Source organism: Diadema setosum, chromosome 7, assembly GCF_964275005.1.
Source record: "Diadema setosum chromosome 7, eeDiaSeto1, whole genome shotgun sequence".
In the NCBI taxonomy this organism is placed as follows: Eukaryota; Metazoa; Echinodermata; class Echinoidea; order Diadematoida; family Diadematidae; genus Diadema; species Diadema setosum.
In genome coordinates this window covers 27,663,460-27,676,311 of record NC_092691.1, presented here as the reverse complement: position 1 = coordinate 27,676,311, position 12,852 = coordinate 27,663,460, and the positions used below count along the sequence as shown (strand labels likewise).

The window sequence follows — 12,852 nt, the reverse complement described above, 5'->3', positions numbered from 1 at the left end:
TGCTGTGATTAAAGAAGCTTTCCAAAGTTAGTAACATTGAGCCATCATGAAATGTTGGACAAAAGAAGAAACCCAAAAAAACAAATGTGGTTGAGAATTACTTACCGTGTGAGATATTTTGACTTGGGCATACAGCCAATATGATAAATCCATCAGAAACGCTGTAACCCAGCTCCCAAAATATTTAGTCTTTGTGAATACTCTGTGGTCTGCTTCATTGAACAATTACAACTACCTCAGGTTTTTTCAGGCATTACTAATTTCATTTATGATAAAGTTGGTCATTTCATGGAAGCCTGCCGACTGCTTGGGGGGGGGGGCTACATTCAGTGCAGACGAGATCAGATTGGATATCAAGAAACAAAGTATCTGCTCTAGGGCCGAATGATTGTTCAATTACCTGCCAGACATTCTGGCCAATTCTGACCTTTAACCCTATTCCAACTGGGGGGGTCAAATTGCCCCACCCCCCCCCCCCCCGGACGTTTCGCACCACGATCCCGCAACGTGCAATGATTTTGCCGCGTTATTTCATGACTCCCGCATATTTTGAGACCAAATTTGCGACGTCCGGGTACACTGTTCTGAAGTTACGTAATATTTTGTGTATGCATGTCTACCAAAAAACTGCTCAGATTCATGATATCGTGTGCAAATCCAATACAAATTGTGTTTTTTTTTTTGTTAAATTGATATAAATTAGATTATTTCAACTTTTAACCATAGAAACTAATCAATTCTAATGTAGGTAAGTCTGAATAAGTGCCCGCAACAAATTTTGGCAAAAAAAAAAAAAATTGAAAACAAAAGGTCGAAAAAAACAATAAAATACATAAGAAATTAACAAAACAATAAAAAACAAAAGAAATTGATTTCGATTTCGCTATTTTTCTATAGAAAATTGTTCGATGTGTCTTGAGGAACTCTGACACAAAAATTTAGATATCCTTCAGTCATTTTAATGGAGTTATTGGTGAAAATATGATTTCATGCGTAAATTTGCATAATTAATTTACTAAGAATAGAAAGCCAATATTTTTCTATTGTATGACCATGTAATCTTGTAGTTGACATCCGGCTCTATCTTCAGGCAAAATTTTGCGGCGATCGCGCAATCGGCGGCCGAGATCTGAAGGGGGACCCCCCCCAGTAAAAACTTGGTCTCAAACAGCCCAGTTAAAATAGGGTTAACAGTCCTCTGTTTGTGTATTAACTGTGTACTGTGTATGTATTTGTATCCTTCCTAACCCTGTTTAGTAGCACATCTTCCTCTCTTCCCCCCCCCCTTCCCAGCACCACCATAATCCCTCAATATGATCAAAATAATAATTGATAATATAATTGAAAATGATAATGAAATGTAAATGATCAAAATAATGAATAATATAATATTTTTTCCTCCATGAAAATCAGTGAATTTGTGATCACCCACTTGACGATGTGTTTTAGTCCAGTCCACTGCCCTGTCTTCATGTTTCACGCAATGTTGCCCAAATAACCTAGGAATTGAATTAGAAAACAAAAGCAAATCTTGACACAAATACTTGCCTTAAATTATGATCGTTCAGCATATTCTCACTGTAAAAATTGATTTGGTGGAATACGGATGGAATTCAATACTGCATCGTCCAATCATCCTGTTTGGAAAGTGGTGGGGCTGTTGATAAGTGCGTAAGTTCTGTGCTATTATGAATTTACCTAAATACAGAGGAAAAAAAATAAGGAGAGAAAGAAATATTTCTGACACCTTCATGAATACAGTACCGGTATGTGAATTTGTATGGTACCAGGTACAATGTATGTAGACAGTGTATAAATTTGCTTCATCCAAATCACAAACTTACTGGATGAATCCCATTCAGGTGAAATGCCATTGGAGGTTGGGGGGGGGGGGATGGGGAAAGGTATATCTTTACTATAACATGTGGATTAGGGGGAAGCCACGCATAAGAGTTATATTCTGTGGGGTTTTGTTTGTAAATTTGTTAGGGCTCTGAGGCAACTTCTTGTAATTATATGTTTAATATAACATTTGAATATAATCTTTCACAGTACAGCTAAGTGTTTGCCAATCTTTAGAATAAAAGTGAGCAGTGTTAATACATGCTGCATTGCCCCTTTGACAATATTACACCAGCATTAATTAAAAGGGGAATGGCATTCATTTTTAGAACTCCGCATGGGCTCAGACTGCACATTACGAGTCAGTTCCAGTCACGTTGGAGACATTAGGTTCACTAAGACTTTTTAGCATGTATGGTGCATGGGATTCAGCCCGTTGTCATCAGACAAAGGGTTTGGATGATTCATTCCCCTGTGTGCATCGTAGCTACAAACCCTTTTTGTTGTTCCTGATGCATGCATTTGGTTTAAAGTCCCCCTTGGAAATCCATCTATAGCTGTCATTGATTTGGTTTGTTTGGTTTCTGTTTTATTAGCAAATTTGGTGGTGAGGGATATTTGGCGGAAATTCTGTTTTGGTGTTCTTCGATTTTTTGCATGAAAGTTTTGTGCTGAAGAAAAAAAAAAGCATTCGTGTAAAGGGTTTTGTATCTGCAAACCGTAACACAGACAGGCTAGTTTATGAAACCTTGTTTTCAGCAGAGACTTGTATAGTGCAGGGGAATTGTGAGGGTGCAGGTTAGCAGTGTAAAATGTATGCATGCTTGATTGTTGCAGTGTGAAAAACTAATTGTGTTGGAATACCGTAGTTTGTAGCTTCCCGCGTACTCGTGTGCCACAGTGTGACATGTGCACTTGTCAGTATGTAATCTTGTGCTGCTAACCTTTTCTCGTGGTGATGATAAGTACAAAACGAAAGGATATTTAGGCTGATGCAAGATGATCTGCATGTGGCACTTTTTAGTTGGTTCAAAGAAAATGTATGACAAGTGATAGGAGTTAGCAATTGTAGAATAGTTTAACGAATTAGACTCAAGTTCATGCAGATCGCGACTTGCCCTGTTGATTAATCTCAATTGTGTCTATGTATAGATTTGATGAATTTGTATAATGGGTTGTGTGTGGACGTACAATTGTATCCATAACATTTTAAAAATGTGCCTCATATCAATATCAATAACCTATGATCATGCTATTTGATTCTTTTTGATGAGTTAATGTCAATATCAATTACATGCCCTAATATATCTGCTGTAACAATTATTGGGAAGTTGACCCGAGGAACTGAATTTTTTAACCTAAGCCATGCAGTGCGTGAACTTTGAACTCTTTCATACACACACATGTATTTAAAATGTAATCACATAGCCAGTAGTCAATTCTGACAGTTTTAAAGGGTTAGGGAGAAGAATGAATTAAAAAAAAAAAAAGCAAGTTGACCTTTGATATCTTTTATCACAGTTTGCGGCATGTTTCTAGTGGCTAGTACAATTGTATTGTATGTTGCACACAAATGCACCTCTTATTTGAAATAGGAGAGAAAATTGCACCTAGTAGTGTAGATAATATGATGACGGACAAATATGGCATGCATGTTGATTACCTGTATCAGAGAAAACCTGCAATGTATTTTTATGTCACATGTTCTTTTTGGAAAAGTTAAAAAAGTTCTTTGTAGTCATATACATTGTAACTTCATCATGAAGTCTTTTCCATTATGTAGGGACGATTGCATTCCACTAATATCACAATTACTTGATGTTTTCTCTGTTGTATTTTTTTTTTGGGGGGGGGGAGGGGGATGGAGGAAGGTAGGGCAAGGCAACTTATGCACTAGATACTATGATTATTACCTCAAAAGATGTGATTATCTTTATAAAAGATTATTACCTCAAAAGACATAGCAACCCCATTTGTAAGTATTAGGTATATGTTGGTGAAGTATGTTGGAGTCTTTTTCTTCTTTCTTTTTTTTTTTCTTTTTTCTTTTTGGGGGGGGGGGGGGTGTCCATGACATTTTGGGCAGCTCATAAAGCTAGGATTTTGTGCTAGTTAACCACAACTTGTTACATGGTTGTATACATGTGCTGCTGCTTTGCATTGGTTGAGATCTTCCGATGGTTTTGTGGCCAGTTCCACTAATGCTTGCATGCCGGGCTTTCGCTTTATGTAACTCTCTGTGATCAATAGTCTTTGATGTCATTGCTTTATACTAATTTCTTACATAGGAGGTAGACGTTGCTGTCTGGCATGCTACACTCCCATTCAGCTGCTCATGAGCTCAAAAGGGATCAGCTAATCAGAGATAACATTTTCGAATTTCATCACTGGATAATCTATACCCTCCTACCACTAGTGACAGCGTCACACATTGAGACCCTTTTATTCATTAATGCAACACAAGTGATGTGAGGAATATCAAAACTTTGAATAAGGATGGTGTGAAGGTACTACCAATTAGATTTGTGCAGAGTATGACCACGTTCACAAATTCACCCCTTACGAAAAAAAGAAAAGAAAACAAGGCCTCATAGTATGGTTTGGATCTCCCCCACAAGCAAAAACAAAAACAAAATAAAATAAAACAAAAAAACAAAAACCCCAAAAGAAACAAACCAACAAAAGACTCTTCTCTGCAGAGAAGACCTTGTTTGCTTGCACAAAACGTTGTGCTCGAGTTATAACTGTGTGATGTGGCTCATCCATGTGTGCTCGCTTTGGAGTGCCACCAGATGCTGCCATCAGTATATGCTTTATGCTTACATCCCCCCCCCCCCCCCCCGACCCTTTCTGCTTTTTAACAGCAAGCTTTATTAAACAAGTGAGTGAAGATTACTAAACTGCTGTTGAGAATGCTTCCTTCCATATACAAAGGCCATGATATTTGATCAACAGAGTATGCATGGAAGTGGGTTGAAGTACAGTCAAGAATCGGCTGTATGTCAAATATTCCTCTTCTATTTTTGATAGATCTGCATGACTTGATGTTATCCATCATTCCAAGATTCCAAACCCTTTGTATAATCATTCAAAATCAATCTTCACCAGAAAGTGAAAGGATCACTTTGTTATCGTCACTTTCTCGAGAAACAAACTTTACTTCTTTGCATTTGCAGATATATGGAGCTAATATAAGATCAGATACCTTCGTAAAATAAATGTTCAGTATTTTGTGAACATAAGATAGTGTTAAAGACACTCTTGAGCCATCAGGTCTCAAGATAAAAAATTGCCGAAGATTCTATCGTCTTCTTATAAAACTGGCACCTTGAATTCCACAGCCCAATATTGGAGACAGAGTCATTAAAAAAAAAAAAAAAATGTGGAACAGGAACTTGAGTAGTCTTGTATCAATGTGTTGCCAGTTTAAGCATCAGGTATGAATTGAGCAGTAAGGAAGCTTTGGAAAATTCTGAAACCAAAGCAAATGAATTCATACATGTATATGAACAATATATGACTCAAATGAGAGAGAGGTTATTCCCTTTACGTTATGAAACATTAATCTATGAATAATAAAATTTATGGTAAAAAAATACAGTATCCAACCACAGGAATGTGGTATGTGGAACTTGACTGGTTGAAGGGGGAAGTCACCCCAACCATAAAGCTGAATTCAGCAGAGGCAGATACATGTAGATTTGTGAAACGCTGAGTTTTAAGCTGAGAAATATTGGACGATCCATTCAAACATTATGAATTGGCAGGAATTTTGAATGAAAAGCGACACACTCCCTTGACATGTTACTTGGACACATCAAGGCAGATATTATTCTCCCTACTGTCTGGAGCTGCTAGGTCAAGTGTTATTTAAAAATCACGGAAAACATTTCATTTTTTTTTTTCTAAAGTTCTCTTCACACCACATGATTCGGTATCATTTGACTGCCATGACATTTCTAATTATTGTTGCTAGTGGAATGGCCTCAAACTGTACAAATTTGTAAAACTTTTGAACAAAGTGTCTGATTTTCTCCAAACTTTTGATGAGTGTTTTTCATATTTTTCTACCTTCATAAAGTCTACATTTGTGTTGGGGGAAACTTTCTGTCAAAAAGTTTAACTTTTCTCTAAAGCATCTGAGAAATGTGTCTGTGAAGCTAAAGCCTGCGTATTGCTTGCATGGCTGTGTTGAAACTGGGAATAATGCCCTGATAAAGTTGTTTGGTTTTCATCTCTCCTGCATGTCAGTGAATTGAACTTTGTCCCCCTTCAAGATATTTGTTCACCAGATAGAAAGAGTACGATGTAATGTCATGATACAGCATCGTTTCCATGGTAACTGGTTCCCCAGTAGATGTTCTCCATGAGGTCCACTTAGCAATCACTCAGTTTTCATTGTCAAGTAGGCCCTATTCATTGAGTTATGCTCGTTATCAGGTAATCATATTAGGGAGTCTTGAGGTAATCACACAGAACCGGTTTCCATGACAACGATGTCATCCTTTTGACTGTCTAATCACAGTGGTTGCATTCACATCTTTAATCCATTTCATGCCCTTATATTCTGCTTGTATCTCCATCTCCATTTTTCTTTTCTATGTTTTTTTTTTCTTCCCTCTCTTTTTCCATGTGCCCCGCCCCCCACAGGTGACAGACCACAGGCCAATGTCTGCTACACCTGGATCATCACTGCAATCATCCTCGTATGTTTTTGCAACATCCCAGCATGCATCACGCTGGTCTACTGCTGCCGGCAGAGGAAGCTGCCTTACTCCCCATCAAGGCCAATCAAGAGGTGAGTACACCAAGCGCCTTGTTTGTTTGTTTGTTTGTTTGTTTGTTTGTTTGTTTGTTTGTTTGTTTGTTTGTTGTCCTTTTTTGGGGGGGGGGGTTCACTTGGGTAGTGATCAACAACTTCACATGCTGCCTCGGACGGAAACCACAATTCAGCCTTGGCTAGCATCAGTCCTCTTCAAGGGGTTGAAGCTGTTATTATTATGAAATTATGTCAGATATGTGAGCCATGGTGTGGGATTTTTTCAAAGCTGCCAGGATTTTGCTAGTCTTTAAAGTCATAATTTACCATTTGTAGATAAAACAAAAACCCAGCATTAGTGCTTAGTGTGAGTTTGGGATAGAAACAACCAATGTGAAATTTGAACCAGTATAAGCGATGTTGAAGTATTGTTGAATATCCAAAATGTGAATAATAGGTAAAATAAAGAAAATATTTCCAGACTAAACCATCTACAGTTATGGTTTGCTGAGAAAAATAGCGATATCCTTATATTTTAAGGCTTCATTGCAAAAATTTTGTGTGGTCGGATGTTTTGTGATACAACTGATCTACAATTGCACACATATGCATCAAAAGTGATAGCTTACCAGGTACTTTTTGTGTGCTTCATACATATATCCATATAGCTATTGGGTGTTCTGGTGTTTCTTCTATCTAAGCTTTAGGCAGCACATTAATGCAAAACCCTGAATGCTGAACCTTCACAAATTTGATCCTTCAGCAGAAAATCCATAAAGGAAAATGTGATGAAAAGAGGCCCCACGATCTGCAGTAGTTTTCAAAACAGCTTCTTAGAACTTATAGAAAGTGGGGAGGTGTCAGATTGACATCTTTTGTTCATTTCATCATGATTAGTGCTCAAAGCAACATTGTTTTCTCTTCAAAAACGTCCTCTCTTCCCCTCCAGGAAAAACCGACACAAATCGCAGGAGGTGCCGCTGAGGCCGAAGAACGGCCGCGGCTCGACGGGGGATGACCCCGACGAAACGGTCCACCTCACGGAACCGGGGAACAACGGGACGTCACCCAAGAATACCGTGGTGGTATTAAAGGAGAACGGGCAGACGCCCTCAATGACGCCAGTCAAAGACGTGACGATAACGGACTCAATGGCGTGATAGAGTCTGCAACATGTTATACAGGTAAATTGGGGCAGTTTCAGAACCGCATGTGTGTTTAGGAAGAGATATTAACCAAACAAACATGTGCAGCTCTTTGGGATCTTGATGAACATGCCTGAAAGTTTGATCTTCCGGCTTGTGCCTTTCCATGACCTTTTCCATGAAATTCCAAAAAAAAAGAAAAGATAATTCCCCCCAAAAAAATTGCTTACTCACAGCCTAAGGTGCAGACATCACTGTGTACACCAAGAGATCACAAGAAAAGCGGTCATACAATCTTTTCCATACCTTGGTTCTTATCATTTCCTCCGTTTGTCACTTAGCTGTCATGTTTTTAACCTGCGATGGCTACCCCTCTTAAATATGAATAGGGAGCTTTAGATTTTAGACGCGCGGACGTTCAAAGGAAAAAAATATGTTCTGAGCGTGCGCAGTAGCGCGCGTAAAGTCAATCTATTTTTAGCTTGCGTCGCCTGAGTTTTTCACTACGCGTACTGGGCTATTTTCACGTCCGCACAGTTTGCGACGTAGAGAGCTTCTTCATGCACTAATCATATGGGGGCGCGATTTTATTTTTTATACGTTGCGTCCCAGCGTAATCTAAAGCTACTTTTCCACACGACGCAGGGAGAGGAGAACGTCCAGCGCACTCGTCGTCTGAAACGTCTGCGCGTCAAAATCTAAACCTCCCTAATATTTCCCCAGGGAGTCTCTGCAAAATGGAATACCACTTTATTGTGTCCTCTTGTCATGTGAATAAGATTGCCAGAAACGCTTTCTACTAATGCGCTCTGATTAATAAAGTGGAATCTGTTTCACCAGCCCTATGCAGTCAAGTGTAAAGTTTTGTACACGAAAACATGTTTAACAAGGATATAATCAAAGTTATGATAGAATGCAAGTTCAAAGTCGTTTGAAATGTGTGGTAAGTAGATATATATGGTTTCTCACAGGGCTTTACTCAAACCATGTTGGTTACTCTGCTCTGCTTTTCTTGCATGAGCTCTTTCATTTACTGTTTTGTTCTGAAATATCCCGAGACAGAGATTGTTCAACTTTTCTGTGACTTCTGTTTAAGGCAGAATTTTTTAATATGTTATTTGTCTTGGTCCTCATCTCCATTTTTTTCTCTCTCTCTTTCTCCCTGGTGCTTTGTTCCAACCTTCCTTGTCAACATTCCTGACCTGGAATCCAGAAACCAGCATTCCACAACTGAAATCCACCTCCCGTTTTTGTGCCCAGCACCAGAGAAGGAACAGCGCCCTCAGTAGGCAAGCCCCAAAGAGGTGGACTCGTTCCCTCACTTGTTACCTGGAGTGCAGCTCAGGGGGACCTCATTTGCACGGCGAAGCCCCAAGCGGATTGATGGCTCTTTGAGCTCGAGTGCCCAGGGCATAAAAAGGGAGAGACAGAGAAATGAACGAGAAGCAAATTTTGCAATTGAGAGAAAGGATTGAAACTTTAAAAAAAATATATGCAAAGAAGAGATGGACATTCTTTGTTGGTATATTTTATAAATGCATAAAACTGACGACAGCACCAAGTACGAGTGGTGGACGTAAGCTGATGTCCACTTCCCTCAGAGGATTGTCTGTGTCTGTGGCCCAAGGAGAAGTTGCCTGGAACCAAGGAACCAGAAAAGGCAAAAACAAAAAACTTCACGACAGACTAAGCATCCAGACACGGGGAAAAGGAAGATTTCAGTTGGTTTATCATGTCAGTGTCGTGTTGTTTTGTTTCGTTCCAGCTAAGAATTTGCCTGAGTGACTGTTGAGGTTGTGGCAATTAGATGGGCAAAGCAGTCATTCCCAAGAGGAAGAACAATGGATTTTCTTTTCTTTTCTTTTTTTTTTCTTTTTTTTTTTTGTGGGCTCCCGACATCATTTTGTTGATGGCAAAGCGTGCAGTGCATGAACTACACTTCATGATATGTAACACGAGAAATGGATAGACAACACCGTCATATTTGGGTCTGTTGATGGTAGATATAGGGAGAGAAGATAGCAGTAGTTCATAATGATTATGTCAAAGAAAAATGTTTGAGAATTTTTTTGAATAATATCTTACATGTGCAAAGTCTAGAGGTAGTGTAAAAAAAAAATCGCATTAGCAATACAGTATTAACGTTTTGGAGGGAATCTACACCATGTGTACAGTGCAGATGATAGAGAAAACTTAGATATGCAAACTTTGGTTTATAAGAGACATGGAGCCGAGGTTCTGACCTTTGAAGAGAGTCCAAAGTGATGGGAGAGGGTTAACCCATTGAATACTAGTTCCTATATAGTCAGGCAGGTGTCTATGGGAAATGCATATCATGGCAAAATCAGCCCGCCCTCAATGGGTTAACAATCCTCCCGACTGTCCTGGTCAGCTAACTGGAGGTCTGGTATTTGACTGTGCTACAAACATGTCTTTCAAAATGATTTGCTAAAGCAAAATGCTAAACAAGCAAAAGTTCAGCAAATACAACAAGCATTATGCCTGTAACATGTCATGTGATCTCTTCTCAGCCAATGATCTTCCAGTAGGCTCTGTGAATGGTTTGCCGTGTGGCAAGATTAGCTTGTGAAGACCGTGATTCCATTTGCACATAGTTTAATTCAAAGCATCATTAATCCTGCACTAAATGTAGAGCACACGATCTAGGGAATTCCCCCCCCCCCCCCCACATCCTTGCTTGTAGATTTCCACTTACTGTCTCATGGTATAGTTGACGTAACATAATTTGGTGATTGGTGTTGTGGACTTTTTTTGTAGGAAAATGTTTTAGTCTGCCACCACCATCAGTAACTCCCAATAAACTGCACCAGAGTTCTTCTCACCAACCATCCCGTTATTTCTCTCTGTATGTGAAAAAAAAAAGAGAGAAAAAGGTAAACATGTATTTGGTATGGTTTTTGCATTTGCGCACAAAATTCTTTTCACATTAAAGCAGTTCATACACATGGATGGTATGCTAAGAATTCACATTGGCAATATATGTTAGCCATTCCACTTACAAGTTGTTTATTCCATATTAAAATTATTTAAAAAAATGTGGATAGAAAGAAAGGACACAGTGTCTTGCCCGTCAACAACTGTAAAGGCAAATAAAGATGATGTTTTAGTCACAGGCTTCAATGTAGATATATCGCAAATGATGATGAAATACTGTACATTTGAAGATATCACCCTGTCACACATAAGGTATAGGATCAGGAGTAGGTAAATGTGAGTATCACACAGACAAGGGTATGACTATTTTTCTTCTCTCTTCAAATGGAGTTAATAGCTACAAGATCAGCACAATGAAGACACAATGATAGCTTGTACTGCACAGTGGTAGATGCTACTTGTTCAGAATGCCTTTCTTGTGTAAAGTTTGTTGCATTTTATAAGTTTTCTATGTCGATCTGTGCGAGAAGGTGTTTGTAGACCCATACTATATACATGTCTCGGGGGTAAGGGGATCTGGGATATTCTTGTTACAGTGATATTTCATTACCTGGTGTCGTCAGAATATATGCAAGTGGAATGACTATTTGTCTCCCATGGGAGATAGGCCTATGTTTTGATGTGTTGTTGCATGATTTCATTACTTATTAAAGCTTGCCAGTGAATGTAAGAGTATATGCCCTTGAGCACTATTTAGTAAGTTGGTAAGAATGATATCTCTTTGTGTTTCTGTGGATACGACTGCAGTGTACCCACAATCCTTCAACGTAATGTGTATGATAAACTGTTATATTTCATGTCCAAAATTTTATTGTTGTGGATAATTGCAAGTACTCCATTTATAATAATTTGCTAATTTGTCTTGTCAATATCGTGACCGTTAATAATGGACTATATACAATATTTTTGTTTCCGTTTTTGTATCAAACTCGGAATGGAGATGTACAGCTGAGGGTAATGTAGATAGAATTTATGCTGTATACATTGTTTACTCATTGTAACATATGTAAATTTTTCTCCAATAGTGTATATAGTTCCAAAAAAAGTTTTGTTATTTATTTCTCTCCTGAATTTAATGAGGAAAACGGAGGGGGCATAATATGCATTACGTTTTGAGGTACCTTCTGTTCCTTTTCATCATTGTCGTGTAATTTTTTTTTTTTCTTTTTGCCAAATTGTTTTCGGCTGTCTTCTTTATTTCGCATAGCAGTTACCTGTGATGCAGGAGTGATGTTATCAAGTGATTATCCTTTGAACTTTGAGCTACAGTGGTTGCAAATGCAGCTACGAAAGGGATACTGTATACGCCATATATCTCGCAGGGGTTTTATGCCCAAATATTACCAGTTGGGTGTTTGGTGTTCACGAATTTAACAACAAACTAAAATGCTAACTCTGATCTAGACATGAATGAAAGATGTGTGTGTACATACATTTCTACATCGATCGCTGTTGTCTGCAATCGCTAATTGGCCACTTGAGAAATTGTCACTAACTCCCGGTTGGCAAAAAAAAAATAAACTCGCTAAATATATGGCGTATACCGTGTGCTGTTATTGTTTAGACCTTGACATAGTTACTCTTTCAACCAGTGGTTTATTTACTTTCTTTGTTTTTTGGTTTTTTTTTTGTCAGGGGTTCAGTTATTACACATTGTGACATTATCGTGACATTGTATACATATGACAGTTGTAATCCAAGTCATATTACGGTAACTTCACTGCAGATGAATTCTGCAAAGACCTCTGTAGTGATACTGCACACACAATTTCCCACCAATGACCCTATGCAGGTGTTCAGATTTTTTTTTTTTTTTCTGCTGGTACTCCCCTGAAAGACACAAGAAAGTTTGTTCCAAAGAATTATCAAGGCTGTAAATTTGTGTTTTTCTGCAATTTTCTTGCTTTTTTTATGCTTGTTTTTAAACCTTTTGAGGGTCATTTCTACAAACATCAGTGCACTGTAGGGTAGGGAATTGCTTTAGAAACATGCAATAGCTAGATGTCACATTTTCACCGTATACTGGTACAGAGCCTACATACGAGAAAAATTTTCTCTTTGGCAACAGCTGTCTATCCCGTCTGCACTGTATAATCTGTCTTGTAATTTAATATCTAATGAATCATGTTGTTTGCCTGTTTATGTTGTATG

At 38.5% G+C, this 12,852-nt stretch overlaps 1 protein-coding gene across 1 annotated transcript in view; it reads left to right on the top strand.

The window, feature by feature from the left end:
• LOC140230858 (semaphorin-1A-like) overlaps nucleotides 1–6,644 on the top strand; it is a 135,590-nt gene extending 128,946 nt beyond the window's left edge. Inside the window, exon 16 of the mRNA XM_072311005.1 lies at nucleotides 6,493–6,644. Within this exon, the coding sequence (XP_072167106.1) occupies nucleotides 6,493–6,644 (152 nt within the window). The remainder of the gene's footprint in view (nucleotides 1–6,492) is intronic.
• Nucleotides 6,645–12,852: the final 6,208 nt, after the last annotated feature.